Source organism: Theropithecus gelada, chromosome 7a (assembly GCF_003255815.1).
Source record: "Theropithecus gelada isolate Dixy chromosome 7a, Tgel_1.0, whole genome shotgun sequence".
NCBI classification, from domain to species: Eukaryota; Metazoa; Chordata; class Mammalia; order Primates; family Cercopithecidae; genus Theropithecus; species Theropithecus gelada.
The window spans coordinates 17,591,852-17,607,913 of record NC_037674.1 but is presented as its reverse complement, the minus strand read 5'-3'; the positions used below and the strand labels follow the sequence as shown (position 1 = coordinate 17,607,913).

General features: G+C 39.2%; 2 protein-coding genes across 5 annotated transcripts in view; both read left to right on the top strand.

The window, feature by feature from the left end:
• Positions 1 to 9,268, top strand: part of TMEM87A (transmembrane protein 87A) — a 63,179-nt gene extending 53,911 nt beyond the window's left edge. For all 3 annotated transcript variants that reach the window (XM_025389702.1, XM_025389701.1, XM_025389700.1), the window contains 4 exons: positions 373 to 434; positions 1,638 to 1,693; positions 2,185 to 2,215; positions 8,059 to 9,268. In XM_025389702.1, the coding sequence (XP_025245487.1) occupies positions 373 to 434; positions 1,638 to 1,693; positions 2,185 to 2,215; positions 8,059 to 8,100 (191 nt within the window). In that variant the 3' untranslated portion in view covers positions 8,101 to 9,268. The remainder of the gene's footprint in view (positions 1 to 372; positions 435 to 1,637; positions 1,694 to 2,184; positions 2,216 to 8,058) is intronic.
• A 2,200-nt stretch (positions 9,269 to 11,468) lies between these two features.
• Positions 11,469 to 16,062, top strand: part of VPS39 (VPS39, HOPS complex subunit) — a 47,668-nt gene continuing 43,074 nt past the window's right edge. For both annotated transcript variants that reach the window (XM_025389690.1, XM_025389689.1), the window contains exon 1: positions 11,469 to 11,715. In XM_025389690.1, the coding sequence (XP_025245475.1) occupies positions 11,643 to 11,715 (73 nt within the window). In that variant the 5' untranslated portion in view covers positions 11,469 to 11,642. The remainder of the gene's footprint in view (positions 11,716 to 16,062) is intronic.

The window sequence follows — 16,062 nt, the reverse complement described above, 5'->3', positions numbered from 1 at the left end:
ATTTTTTTTCTATAAGTACATTGTTTATCATTTTGTAACTATGTTGTTCCTATATTTGGTATGGGATGAAGTTAGGGTAAAGAAAATAAGGGTGTGACTCTTAAGATGAAGCCATGGTAAATTCAGTAAGTAATTGCACATTAAGTATCCATTTTACTTGCTAGAAGTGAGCTAAAAATTTTGCTTTGAACTTCCCAGCATACATGTAAAGATGGAGAAACAGCTGTTGTATACTTCACAACTATTAGAAAGCTTAAACTAACCTTGGGGCTTTTAATTTAAAAAAAGAAAAAAAAAAGTTCTGAATCCATTTTGCCATCATTGTCAGTCTGTTCACAAAGTTAACCAGTGTACGTTTATTTTCTTTTACAGAGGGAATGAAAATGAGAAGTACCAAACAAGAACCCAATGGAAATAGTAAAGTTAACAAAGCAGTAAGTATGACTTTTCCACTCGTCTTTGTTCTTTGCCCCATCTTCCAATCCTCAGTAGAACTACTAGAAGAAAACAGGAGGCAAGTTCATGACATTGGTCTTGGCAGTGATTTTTTTTCTATATGACCCCAAAAGCACAGGGAACAAAGCAAAAATAGAGAAGTGAGAGTACATCAAACTATAAAGCTTCTGCACAGCAAAGGAAACAGTTAACAAAGTGAAAAGGCAACCTACAGAATGGGAGAAAACATTTGCAAACATTGCATCTGTTAAGGGGTTAATATCCAATTTATATAAGGAACTCAGTAGCAAGAAAACGAATAGCCCAGTTTAAAAATGGGCAGTGAACCTGAATATACATTTCTTAACATAAGACCTACAAATGGCCAACAAGTATATGAAAAAATTTTCGTCATTACTAATCCTGAGGGAAATGCAAATGAAAACTACAATGAGATAACACCTCACAACTGTTTGAATGGCATTTATCAAAATGAAGAAATAACAAGTGTTGGCAAGGACATGGAAAAAAGGGAACCCTTGCACACTGTTGATAGGAATGTGAGTTAGTATAGCCATTATGGAAAATAGTATGGAGGTTCCTCAAAATTAAAAATAGAACTACCTTATGATCCAGCATTCATATCACTGGGTATATACTGAAATGAAATGAAATCAGTAAGTCAAAGAGATACTTGCACTGTCATGTTCATTGCAGCATTAATCACAGTAGCCAAGATACAGAATCAACCTGCATGTCCATCAATAGATGAATGGATAAGGAAAAGGTGGTGTATTTCAGTATACAGTGGAATACTATTTAGACTCAGAAGAGAAGGAAATCTTGTCATTCGCAACAGTGTGAAGAAGGCTGGAAGATATTACATGAAATAAAATAAGCCAGGCACAGAAAGACAAATACCACATGATCTCACTTACGTCGAATCTAAAAAAGTTGAATTCCTAGAAGCAGAGGGTTGAGTGGTGGTTACCAAGGGCTGTGGGAGAACTGGGGAGATGTTGGTCAAAGGGATTTTTAAAAATGTTTTTAAAAATTAAAATATTTGACTTTTCTGTCAGCAGTCCCATTTGTGAATGTACTGCTACAGAATTAAGAAAGACAAGGTTTAAGGCCTTTATATCCTTACTTGAGATGTATTATGTGGTGCATTTTAGTAACGAGTGGTATTTGTATGTTCCCAGCAGGAAGATGATTTGAAGTGGGTAGAAGAGAATGTTCCTTCTTCTGTGACAGATGTGTAAGTTTTTGAATGATTATCACAAGAATCCTGTTTCAAAGTTAGTACTATGTTGTTATTTTAAATGAGCAAGTTATGCTCATGAAAATACAAGATACTGAAAAATAATTAAAAGAATAGGAATAATCTGCAAACAAAATTAATTGGGTTTATTCATTTAGATGACATTTCTGCTTAGAAAGATTTAGCTATGTAGTAGATCTTAAAATGAATGGGATACTCTTTTTGAAATTTTTTAGTTCCTTTCCAGGGCTATAATTTTAATGAAACATTGGTCCTGTCGCGTTGCAAAATATGTTTTTTTTTCTGTACAATTTCTGTAACTGTTGCTTATTGTATTTGCTGTTTATTTTCCCTACAAGGGCCATTAATAAAATGCATATCTTAGATAATTATAAAAAAGCTTTAAATTGCATTATTCCAATGTCTTTTATGAACCATTTATGGCTTTATTTTACATTGTTCAATTCAGTGTTTCTCTCTCTTTGCAGAGCACTTCCAGCCCTTCTGGATTCAGATGAGGTTGGTACTCAATTCACATGCATAAATTGTGTATATGGTGACTAAATAGAAAGTCATGAATCCTCTGTTCATGGAGATTCTCTTTATTTGACTCAGTAGTGGCCTGAAAACTGTAGTTTATATAGTTGAAAAGGATAAGGATAGAAATACTAATAGAGTTCAAACATTCAAGAATCTTTCCTTTCTTTGCATCTGTCTATGCATGTTTCACTTTTCAAAGTTACACGGTCAGACTTGAGAATGTTTTTGTTTAAATTGGATAGTAAGTACAGTACTCTCCACCATCTAGTTCTTTTGTCTGTAAGAAATGCAAATTTAACCCTAATCTAATATTGGCAAAAATAATAAGGAAAAATATTGAGAAAGGAATATAGTAGACCAAAACAAAATCTAAATTTTTACCTACTATTTCATAATATTTATGTCACTACCTTCTTCAGATAGTAAGGATTGTAATTAGTACCTCTAATATTTATGTTTTTAATCTTTTACTTGGCCTCCATACAGTTAATCTAGAAGGCTTCACATGAAGTCTTATATTAGGATTGTGGGCCAGGTATAGTGGCTCATGCCTGTAATCCCAGCACTTTGGGAGGCCGAGGCAGGAGGATCACTTTAGGTCAGGAGCTTGCCTGGGCAACATGGTGAAACCTCATCTCTACAAAACATACAAAAATTAGCCAGAGATGGTGGCATACACCTGTAGTCTCAGCTACTTGGGAGGTGAAGTGGGAGGATCACTTGAGTCCTGGAGGCAGAAGTTGCAGTGAGCTGAGATCATGCCACTCCAGCCTGGACAAAAGAGTGAGACCCCATCTCAAAGAAAAAAAAAAAGAATTGCGGCCTGAGTTCATGGAAACTAGTTCTGGACATGTTCTGAATATTAGGTCATTATAGAATTTTTGTTTGTTTGTTTTTGTTTTTTTTTCAGGAAGCCTTTTGGAAGCATCTTGTCTGATTCTGATTCATTGTGTTGAATTGGCTGCTAAAAATGATTTGTTCATTTCTCACTGACATGATATTTGACACAGCATGTACAGTATCAAATTCCTTAGCTGTTCTATGCATTGAAATAATTGAGAACTCTACCATTCAGATTTGAACCTATCTGCCAAACACTTTGCTTTCTGCAGTATATTCTACTGTTCCCACATCTCCCTCTTGAGGTCTTCCTCTGCTAATTATTTGCCTTTAGGGCTTCCCTTTGACTTCAGCTCTCCATGAGCTGCTATAAGCAGAGAAGGCTGATTAAGTGAAACCTGATTGTGCCCTTCATGGGAATGCAAGTTTGCTATAGTAATTTGGTGGCACTGAGTTCAGCCATCTGTTCATATTTTCCTCTGTGAAAACACTGTGCAAGAGTTTGCAAGTATACATAAGGCTTTCTTGTGGCAAGAAAACATAATGATATCTACCCTCTTAACAATTCCTTTAGTGTACATTACAGTATTGTTAGGTATGAGCACAATGTTGTACAGCAGATCTCTAGAACATTTTCATCTCGTTTAACTGAAATTTTATGCCTGTTGAATAGCAACTCTTCCTTTCTCCCTCCCTCAGCCCCTGGCATCTACCGTTCTTCTTTCTGCCTTTGAGTTCTATTTTAGATAACTCATAGAAGTGGAATCATGCAGTATTTGTCCTCCTGTGGCTTGCTTATTTCACTTAGCATAATGTCTTCAAGATTTATCTAAGTTGTAGCACGTGTCAGAATTTCCTTCCTTTTTAAGGGTGACAAGTGTTCCATTGTATATATGTAACATGTTATCGTCATCCATTTATCTGTCAGTGGACACTTAGGTTATTTCTATACCTTGGCTATTGTGAATAATGTTGCAGTGAACATGGGAGTGCACATTTCTCTTTTTGAGATCCTGCTTCATTTCTTTTAGGTATATATGCAGAAGTGGGATTACTGGATTATATGGTAGTTGTTTTTTTTTTAATTTTTTGAGTAGCTTTCATACTGTTTTCCATAGTGATTGCACCATTTTACATTTCCACCAGCGAGGCACAGGGGTTCCAATTTCTTTCTTTGCCAATATTTGTTATTTTTTGTTTTTGATAATGGCCATCCTAACAGGTGTGAGGTGACACCTTGTGGTTTTGGTTTGTATTCTCTGATGATTAGTTATGATGAGCATTTTTTAATATACCTGTCAGCCATTTGGAAGCCCTCTTTTGAGAAATGTCTCTTCCAGTCCCTGTCCCAGTTTTTAATCAGGTTAATTGATTTTTTTTGCTGTTGAATTGTAGGGGTTTCTTATATATTTTGGATATTAATCCTTATCAGAAACAGTCCTATGCCACATTTCAGTCAGCAACAGACCACATATATGACAGTGGTCCCATAAAATAATAGTGTATTTTTACTGTACCTTTTCAATGTTTGGATATCTTTAGGTACCCAAATACTTACCATTGTATTCCAGTTGCCTTTGGTATTCAGTATAGTAACATGCTGTATAGGTTTTTAGCCTAGAGCAATAGGTTTATACCATATAGCCAAGGTATGTAGTAGGCTATATGACATCTAGATTTGTGTAAGTATATTCTGTGAAGTTCACACAACTATGAAATTGCCTAATGACACAGTTCTTAGAATGTATCCCTGTCATTAAGTGATACATGACTGTATGTGGTATGCAAATATTTTCTCCAATTCTGTAGGTTGCCTTTCGTTCTGTTGTGTACTTCCCTTGCTCTGCAGAAGCTTTTTAGTTTGATGTAGTCCCATTGGTCTGTTTTGCTCTTGTTGTTTTGTGCTTTTGGTGTCATAGCCAAGAAATCACTGCCAAGACCAATTTCAAGAAACTTAGGTTGTCTTCTAGGAGTTTTGTGGTTTACAGATCTTATGTCTAATTCTTTCATCTATTTTGACTTGGCTAAGTCTTTAATCTATTTTGAATTGATTTTTGTGTATCGTGAAGACGAGTTACTTTCATTCTTTCTCATGTGAATATCTAGTTTTTCCAGCACCATTTGTTGAGGAAACTATCAGTTTCCCCACTGTGCAGTGTTGTCTGTCTTTTTGAAGATCAGTTGACCATATATGTGTAGTTTTATTTCTGGGCTTTCTATTTTGTTCCACTTGGTCATAGTGTATGATTCTTTTAATGTGCCGTTGAATTCTGTTTTCCAGTGTTTTGTTGAAGATTTTTGCGTCTGTGCTCATCAGGGATATTGGCCTGTCGTTTTCTCTTCTTGTCATGTCTTTGGCTTTGGCATTAGGGTAATGCTGGCCTCATAGAATAAGTTTGGAAGATCCTTCCAAATACATTTTTTCCTCTTGAATTTTTTTGAAAGAGTTTAAGAAGGATTAGTGTTACTTTGTCTTTAAATACTTGGTAGGACTCAACTAAAGAAGCCATCTGGTCCTGGGCTGCTTTTTTGTTGGGGTGTTTTTGATTACTGATGGAATCTTCTTTCTTGTTGTAGGTCTTACCAGGTTGTGTTTTTTCTTCCCCCCCCACCCCCCCGATTTTCTATTCTTTGATGATTCAGTCTTGGTAGGTTGTATACTTCTAGGAACTATATATTTTGCTCTAGGTTATCCAATTTGTTGGCATACTTTTTAAAATGTTTTGTATATTTTTGTTGAAATTCTTACTTTCTTCATGCATTGTTCTCCTGAGTTTGTTGAAATCTTCATGATAGTTATTTTGCATTCTCTTTCAAATAATTCCTATACTTCTGTTTCATCGGGGTTGGTTTCCAGAGATTTATCTTCCTTTGTTTGGGCCATGTTTCTCTGATTCTCCATTTTCCTTAATTCCTTGTGTTGGTTTCAGTGCATTAGAAAAAAACAGTTACCTTTCCAGTGTTCATGGACTGGCATTGTACAGGAGAACACCCTCACCAAACATCCTGCATGGAGATTCTGAGGACCTCTCTAACCCACTCTGTATTATATCTTTTCTGGACTTCTGCATATATATTCCCAATCAGAGGGATTTGCTGGGTTTTTCCCTCCCCAGGAATTTATAATCTCTTGCTCCCTTTTGTGTTCATCTGCTGTATCATGGGTCTCCTGGAGCCAGTGGCATAGCCCAGCTCTTTTTTATTTATACTGACCCCAGGCACCTAAAGTATACTGGTCCCATCTGTGCTTCAAACCATTCCCTACAGAAAGTATTCCCTCAGGTAACCTCTTACAAAGTTGGAACATTTTCACAGTCCAACTCTCCTCCCTAGGGAAAAGCTGGGATTTGGGGATGTTGGGGATTCTACCTGCTTACTCTGCACTGAGCTGGGGGAGGGGCTGTGGTGAGCTCATACTTGCTAGTCCAAACTTCCACTTTTGATTTCAGCAACTTCCAACCTGGGCCCTTTGTTGTTAGCTCTCGGATTCAGGCAAGACAGAAAACAGTCTCTTGTGCAGGTTCCAGAAAAGTCAGAATGTTGGGTGTACATTCCAGTCATTTCCTTCCCTCTCCAAAAAGAAGCTGGGAGCTGAGGGTTTCCACCCTATCATGTGGTACTGTACTGGGTCCATGGGAAGGGAAGAATTATGGCAAGAGGGTGCCTCAGACTCTTCTGCTGACTTTGCTACAGCTGGTTTCATGCTCTCCGATAGTGCAGAAGACTCTCAGCTGGTTTCTGGATTTCTCACAAAGGGAGTTTTTCCATGTGTTACTGAATCAGTGTGTCTGTAGGGGGAAGGAGGGTCCAGGACTTCCTGTTCTGTCATCTTGCTGACATCACTTTCTCCAAGGCCTTTTTTTCACTTAAAACTGAAAAAGAACTTAAATGAATTACAGGAGAAACAATATACATGATGGACCAGGAATCAAAATGGCATAAGGCTCTTCAATAACATCTTTGGAAGCCAGAACAAAGCCTTTGAATTATTTTCAACCTAGAATTCTGTACTCAACTAAACTGTCCTTATGAGGGTAAAATAAAGATGTTTCCAGCCACACAAGAAGTAAAATAATTGATGTCCTATATGCAGTTTCTGAGGAAAGCAGTAGAAAATGTTCTCCACAAAAATGAGGAAGCTAAGAAAAAGACTTGGGATCTAGGAAATAAAGGGTCCAACACAGACAAGAAAAATTCCCAGTATGATGTAAGAAATTCTCAGGTTGGCAGCTGGGCAACAGGCTTGGATGGAGTAGAGAACAGAGAGCATTGGAAAGGATATTTTTAAGAAAAAGGGAAACATCTATAGATTATCTGATGTGATTGATTATATTCAAAAAGGATTTGTAGTTCTGTCGGTTTGTGATACAACAGTGAGAGGTACTTAGCAAATGAAGCAGAAGAAAAATAAAAATTAACTCTAAGGTATAAAATTGCCTAAGAAGGGAAATTTAATGGTAGTGCATTAATTATTTTAATTGAAATGGGATACTGTAAATACTATATTAAATTAAATGTAATTTTATTTTTTACATGATTTATTAAAATTGTAGTAAAAAACATAAGAAATCTACCCTCCTAACCATTCTAAAGTGCAAAGTGTTAACTATGTGCACATCTTTGCCCTCATCCTTCACTGGGTCTTCAAGTTAAATTCCTGAATTAGAGGAAGTACACATTTTTATTAAAGCCTAATCTTATGTAAATATTTGTTTAGTCATCTTAACTGACTCTATACATTTCCTTCTGAGTGCTGATTTGCTGTCCAGAAGCCTAGAGCTTTTTTGATTTAGTTGTTCTTGGGTGAGGTCTGGACATCTGTAGGTTCAAAATCTTCATAAATGTTTAGGAACCATTTCTCTAAACATTTAAATAACATAAACAAGTACTTGTGGAAGATGTTTGCTTGGATAGCCTATATAGAAGATATTTGGAATATAGATCAGTTTAACCTAGTATACTTAAACCTTTTTTGTCCCTAGGAACGAATGATCACACACTTTGAAAGGTCCAAAATGGAGTAAGGAATGGGAAGATTTGCAGTTAAAGATGGCTCCTATCAGGGAAGAGATCAGCATCTGTGTCAGTCTTCTGTACGGCTCCATGGGATTAAAGGAAGCAATGACATCCTGATCTGTTCCTTGATCTTTGGGCATTGGAGTTGGCAAGAGGTGTCAGAACAAAGAGAACATCTTACTGAAAACAAGTTCATAAGATGAGAAAAATCTGCAAGCTTCATATTTACAACACTGATGCCCCCTTTCCTCCCAGACTCTGACTGGATGTTCATGCAACTTAAATGTGTTGTTCCTGAACTTTCTGTAATGTTTCATTTTTTTAATCTGACAAACTAAAAAGTTTAACGTCTTCTAAAGGACTGTCATCAACACCATAATATGTAATCTCCAGGAGCAACTGCCTGTAATTTTTATTTATTTAGGGAGTTGCATAGGTGATGGGGGAAATTGTTAACTACCTTTAATTTTCCTGGGAAGTCAAGGTTACATCTCGCAGAGGTTGTTTTGAGAAAAAAGGCCCTTCTGAGTTAAGGAGCCATAATTCTGTGAGTGATCAAAAGAAAGAAAAAAGAAACTGTTACAGTATGATTCAGATCATTTAAAAAAGCAAAATCAAGTGCAATTTTGTTTACAAATGGTGTATATTAAAGATTTTTCTATTTCAGATGTACTTTAAAGAGAAATATTAGCTTAACTCTTTTGACATCTGCTATTGTGACACATCCCATTGCTGGCAATGTGGTGCACACTCCGAAACTTTTAACTACTGTTTTGTAAGCCTCCAAGGGTGGCATTGCAGGGTCCTAGGCAATGTTTTGCTTGCCTTTATGCAGAGAGGTGCTCCAAGTGCTGTGATTGAGCACCATGCTAGAGGAACTGTAATGCTTCAGAAGTGGTAGCTTATACAAAGGAAACAGGTCCTGCTGGCTTAATTTAAACAGTTATTGCATGAAGTAATGTGGAGGCCCTGGACTGCTGCTCATTCTTTAGGATGGACTGTTCTGGTATCTGGTATTGGTTTAGAGCCTGTTTATAAGGGACATCACAAGGTGATGGGATTCATTTGAAGCACTCTATTTCTGTTTTAATGGTTTTATCCAATTTTGCCTTCCCAAGATTTTTGTTCTACATAAAAAGTTCATGCCACTTTTTAATATAAAAAAATTTAACAAAATTAATGTATTTTTCTCATTTTTTTCAAACTTTTTCTGAAGACCCTTTCTCTCAAACTCATGAAACATTTCTTTCCATGGCTTTTATTCTAGATTATCTTGTTTTCTGTTAAAACCAATGACCACATGACCACAATCTTCACTAACTCATACTGCAGTGAAAGTGTTAACCCTTAGGTAGTTTCTCTACAACTCTTTGCTATGGTGATTTTAAAAAAAGTTTCCTGGCAAGTATCTCTGAGGAACTGCAGTCTGAAGAACTGACTATATTCTCATGCTAATTCATTAGCCAAAGGCTGGTGGTATTGTTGCATGCTGCTATTGCATATTAAAACTTAGCAGATGAATAATAGTTGTAATGCAGCAAGATAGTTGGTCAAATTATTTTTTTAGGCTGGTTTGATGTTGACTTGAGACTAGGAAAAAAAAAAAAAAAACCCTTGTGTTAAGCAGGAGTGTATAGTACAAATTCTATAGCTTGGGCCCTGATAATTCTGCTTACAGCTCTCCGTATTACTGGGAGTGGATATAGTGTGTCATTTCTTAGGACAGGTTCAGAAGAAATTTATAGCTTTACACTAATCTGTAAAACAATATAAACCTTAGGGTTTTGGGCCTGAATGAAAAGGTACTAGACCTTCTTCCAGCACAACAGCTGGTAATTCTAAATTTTTAAGAAGGTGATCAGCTTCTATGGTGAAAATCAGCTGTAACACAGGATTTGTTTAGCAATTTTTGTGTTTATGACTACTTGAAAGTGTACTTTCACTTGATTATCAGAACAGCATTTGTTAAGATGGGACAAGTATTCCTAGTTTACATATGAAGAAATTGATATTGTGTAAAAATAAAATGACCAGGACCAGTTTTTTTGGCTTCATATCATAGACTTACCCTTTTTCTTTTACATTTTTGCTTTAAACCCAAATGCTTAATTTTTTGACCTATCTGATGTTTTCCTAGGGGGAAATTACCAGATATAGATCATTCTTGCAGCTCAAACTAAGTTTTGTTGTTTTTTAAGTCTTCGAGGGGAATACTAAGGTAACCTCAGACAGTACAGGTCCCGGGTCCTGTAGGAGGAAGAGCCATGACACCTTCCTAAAAGGAATATTAGGATGTAAGACACAACTTGGGAAAGTTGAATTGGTAGGAATGTGATCATCAAATTAAAAGGAGGCTTATTTCACTCACTTCCAAGAGTTAGTGAATCATCTGTTGCCTAAACTCTTGCTACTCAAAATGTGATCCAGGGACGAGCAACATCTGGGAGATTTTTGATGCTCAATTGAGGGTCTTACTCTGGTCCTACTGAATCAAAAGAGGCATTTTAACACTGTCTCTAGGTGATTTGTATGCACATTAAATTTGAAAAGCATTGGCCTCAAATGGTTCTCAGGGTGATTTTGCCTTCCAGAGGACATACAGCAAAGAGACATTTTTATACCTCTGTAGGGAAGATGCTGGCATCTGGTGGGTGGAGGTTAAGGATACTGTTAAACACCTTACATTGCACAGAACATGCCCCCTCCCCCAACAAGAAATTATCCTGTCCTAAAGGTGGGTAGTGCTACCACTGAACAACCGTAGCCTAAGATGGTGGTTCTCAAGCTTTTAAATGCATGGACTCACCTTGGGGTTTATTAAAACATAGATTACTGTTCCTTCCAGAGTTTCAGATTCAGTAGAACTGGAATGGGCCTGAAACTTTGCATTTCTAACAAGTTCACAGGTGCTGCTGCTACTGCTGTTGTTGCTGGTCTAGAACAACCATGAAAGCATAAAGGTAAGGTGCTTGTACTAATTGGGATATAATGGTAATACTAAAGCTACCATTTATTGAGAGCTTAGTGTGTGTCAGGTGTTGCTAAGCGCTCACGATACTGGATCACAGTTATTTACACAAATCATTTTGCAGATTAGGAAAGTATGGCATCGAAATATTAAATTTTCTAAATCACAGCTAATTTCCTAATTGGTAGATCTCCGTCTGAGGTCTGACGCCAAAGGCCGAGTTTTTAACCATCACACCCATTGCCTAAAACAGTTCTAAGATTAACAGTTTGTTCCTTCTATGGTAAGCCCATGGCTACTCGGGACAGAGTGGCTCTGGGTCCAGAGTGACAATAGCAACTCGGCAACAAGTCAATTCCTTGAGAGTACACCGGGAGGAAGGGGCGGGACTTCGGCTGCGGAAGGGGCGGGCCTAACCAGCAGGAAGTCCGGGGTTGACGATGGCTGTGTTGTTGAAGGGCCTGTAGCTGGGGGGCATCCTGGCCGAATCCCGGTCTACTCTTAGCCCAGCCTCGTTCCGGACCCCAACCCGGCCCGGAACACTGTGGGCGAGACGGCGGTGGCGACTCTCCCCTTGCCGCCATGCACGACGCTTTCGAGCCAGTGCCGATCCTAGAAAAGCTGCCTCTGCAAATCGACTGTCTCGCTGCCTGGGGTGAGTCGAGGGGCCGCGGGGCCGAGGCGGAGTCGGCACGGGAGCGGCCCGGATCTTTTCTGAGGCCGGGGAAGTGGACAGGCGTTCATCCGTGTGGGCTTCGGTTGGATGCTACCCGAGAGGGGCTTGGGATGAGAGAAAGCAGAGAGATGACCACCGGCTGTAGACATCGATGTCTATGGGGCTGCTTGGGTGATCCCAGTGATCCAGTCATTTAGGGGAGTTCCCCTTGCTCTTGCTTCCTGTGCAGAGTGAGAGGATGAGCTTTCCTTTTTAATTGTGCTCAGCTTTAGCCCATTTTGATTCCCAAGAAGTCTTCATTTTAGAGGGCCAAAGCAGTAAGAAGTTCTCAGCCTGCCAGGGGCTTGAAGTTGTCCAGATGTTTGTGCTGTTTTCTAGATGAAAGTCAACCCTGGTTTTGGGGGCATAGAACAAGTTAACACCATATGCTATTTTTTCCCTATAGTGATCACTCGTTCACTTCTCATTCCTGTAGGGAACTCATGTAGTTAGCTAACCTTTGAGTCTAGCCAAGTGGTTGATTACCTTATGTCCCAAGTGTCCAAGTTACCTAACTCTGTAGGCGGAAGAGTTTCCAGACTGTCATGAAACCTAATCCATAAAAACTAGCATAGTCCTTTTGGGATTGACTAGTGCAGAAGGCAGGGACAGACATCTCTTGTGTGCTCTGAAATACAAGTGAAGGTTTCAGGGATAACGGTGAACATTGTGCTCTTATCTATGAGTGACTGGTTTGATACCAGCCCCCAAAGACCAAGGAGATCATTTCTAACTTTCCTCCTAATGTTTAGGTCCTAGAAATCAAGGACCATAAAAAGATGATTCAGATCCCTTAATCAGATCTTATACTGGGCTACATAGATAACCATGATGGGCCTCATGGAATCTTGGTGTGTCTGATATTATGTGCATCAGCTGTTCACAGTGTCACCGAGTCATCCTTGCAGAGTTCTTCATGACTTCTTCTGTAGGGTCCTTTCACGAAGAATTTTCATGTTAATGTGCACCCTTCCTCCTTTAGCAGCTCTGGGTCTCTTTAAAATCACACCTCCACAATAAGCAGTTCTAGTCCTTTGGGTTAAGAGGAGAATCCTATTTCCTCCAGACATCTCAAGAAAACTAATTTCTGTCATTAAATGCTCTCATTAAACATTTAAATAGAGGAGGAGAAAGTTTTTAAATGAAAGACGTGACGCTGCATGAAGGGATTAATTCCCCCATTGCTTCATCATATATATGTATTAGGTGCCTACATGGGCCATTCTCTTTGCTAGGGACAGTAATACAATGATGAATAAGAAACGGTGCCTGTGCTCCTAGGACACACATTGGGGGGACAAAGACATGTGAACAGATTATGATACTAGAGACATATGCTGCCTATTATTGCAACATGGATGAGGGGGTACCCAACTCAGCTAAGGACATGTTTCTGAAAGGGATTAAGGATTAATGCAGCTGTTGCCACACTTGACTTAGCCCGTCAGAATCCTTGACTCCGATCTCCTGTTGGACCATTAGCACATAGTACTCCTAGACTCTCAGTAACTCCACTTTGTCACAGTAAAAATTCCTTGCACCTGTGGTTTTCAGGAACACAGTTTTGAAACGATAGATAGCTTTTGGCCTTCCTTGATCACCCACCAAACAGGAGAAATGCTCTTTGCTTCCTAAGGTGCTTTGGTACACATTAGGTTACAAGAGGCCATTAACTGCCTCCTGCTTCAAAAGTGCTTTATTTCCAGATTTGAGCAGCAGTAATTATTGCTGTTTCTAGTCATTACCCCTTTTTAACTACATTGTGCCTTTGGATGCAAAGTTCGTCCAGGAATTTCCAGAGGCAGGTCACACAGGGCCAAATAATATTTAAGGTGTAAATGTCTTAGAGACAACATACTGTGTCTCCTAGGAAATAGAAATCAGGGGGGCTGGGCGTGGTGGCGCATGCCTGTAATCCCAGCACTTTGGGAGGCCGAGGCGGGCGGATCACGAGGTCAGGAGATCGAGACCATCCTGGCTAACATGGTGAAACCCTGTCTCTACTAAAAATACAAAAAATTAGCCGGGCGTGGTGGCAGATGCCTGTAGTCCCAGCTACTTGGGAGGCTGAGGCAGGAGAATGGTGTGAACCCAGGAGGCAGAGCTTGCAGTGAGCTGAGATCACACCACTGCACTCCAGCCTGGGCAACAGAGCGAGACTCCGTCTCAAAAAAAAAAAAGGGAAATCAGGGGAACATGATGAGGGTGATTTCTTTCTAAACTTCAAATATGTATAATCCTGCTGCCTTTTCAGCATCTTCATTTGGATGTCTCATAGCATAACCAAAACAGTTCTTGATTCCTCTCCCCTCAAACATGCCTGTCCTCCTGTATCTTACATCTCAGCAAGTGGCATTTCTATTTACCTCTTTGACTAAGGCCTAAAGCTTTGGAATCGTTCCTGACTTCTTTCATTCTGTTTTACACTATATCCCATCTATCAGCAAATCTTGTGTGTTCTACCCCTAGAATAAATCTGAAATCCAGTCATTTCTGTCTTGATAATTACTACTCTTGAAGGCACCATCATCTGTCACCTGAATTACTGTAGTAGTCTTCTCATTGACCACCCTATATTTGCCATTGTGCCATTTTCAGTTTTTTATCTACCAGGTAGAGTGAAACTTTGAAAACCTAAATCTGATTCCATCCTCGGCTCAAAACCCTCCCATGGTATTACGTCACAACTAGAATAAGTTCCAAAGTCTTTACCCTGTCTGGCAACATCTGACATGCTGAGGCCCTGGTAACTTCCCTGTTTCCTGTGCACTTACCTCTCACGCCTTTCTGGTACCAGTCCCACACAGCCTTCCTTGTTCCATCAATGCACAAAGCACATACTCACCTCAGGGCCTTTACACTTGCTGCTTCCTCGGCCTGCCACTCACTTGCCTTTGTATATATGGTTCATTCCTCATTTCACTCAGTTCTCTGCTGAAATGTCACCCAAGTCAGCAGAACCTTCCCTATGTATCCTATATGAAAGAGATTGCCACATCCACCAATGTGCTGTTTTCTTAGCCTTATCTTCTAATCATGGGTCACCATCTACTGTTGTTTTATGTATTTAATTATTATCGCATCTCTCACTCCACATTAGAATATAAGTTCCCTCAGGACAGGAACTTTGTTTTCTACATTGCTATATCCGGAGTACCTAAAACGTTTCCTGACTCATGTTGATATGAATAGTAATAGCTTGCAGTTGTTAAATGCTAATCTGTATTAGGCTTTTATAAAATAAGATTCCATTTTACAGAAGAAGGACCTGAGGCTTAGATAATGTAAGAAATTTTTCCAAGGTCACATGTCCTGTAAATCATGTCTGCTTCTAGAGCCTGGTTCCCAAACTTGAATGTATATTCAAAGCCTGTAAAAAAAATGCAGACTTCATGTGTATATATGAGTATCTGTATGTCCATATATATGTACATACCTGTATTTTCCAGAGAAACAATGGAAAGATAACTCAAAAATTACTAAAATGATGCTCATAGCAGAAGGGAGAGGAGAGGATAAGATGGACAATGATAGAAATTAGACTTTTCATCGTTTTAGCTTTGGAACTACAAAAATGTTTCATAAAAACAAATAATAAAATTTTATTTTATTTTATTTTATTTTATTGTTATTATTTTTTGAGACCGAGTCTCGCTGTGTCGCCCAGGCTGGAGTCCAGCAGTACAATCTCAGCTCACTGCAACCTCCGCCTCCCAGGCGTGTACCTGTACAAGCCATTGTTGTGCCTCAGCCTCCTGAGTAGCTGGGATTACAGGCGCCTACCACCATGCCTGGCTATTTTTTGTACTTTTAGTAGAGACGGGATTTCGCCACGTTGGCCAGGCTGGTCTCAAACTCCTGACCTCAGGTGATCCGCCCACCTCGGCCTCCCAAAGAGCTGGGATTACAGGCGTGAGCCACTGTGCCCAGCCAACAAAATTAAATTTTAAAATGTAGATTTCAGAGTACCACCTCAAAGCCATTGAATCTGAATCTCCATGTGCAGGGCCATTTTTAATTAAGTCCAGGTGATTCTAATGCAGCTGACTGGGGGCTTATGCCCAGATGAGAAGTACTGTTATTTGCCATGTTACCCAACGAAGGGAAGTGACTACTATCTTATTCATCTTTGTGTTCCCTGCAGTGGCCAGCATTGGGCCAGAAATGGAATTTATTACATGAAGCTGGACTGCATTGCACTGTTGGAAGGAGTTCCATTAGGGTAATTATGAGCAACAGGGCCTAGCCCTCCTTCCCAGGAGGAATTAAGTCAACCTGTGGCTCAGG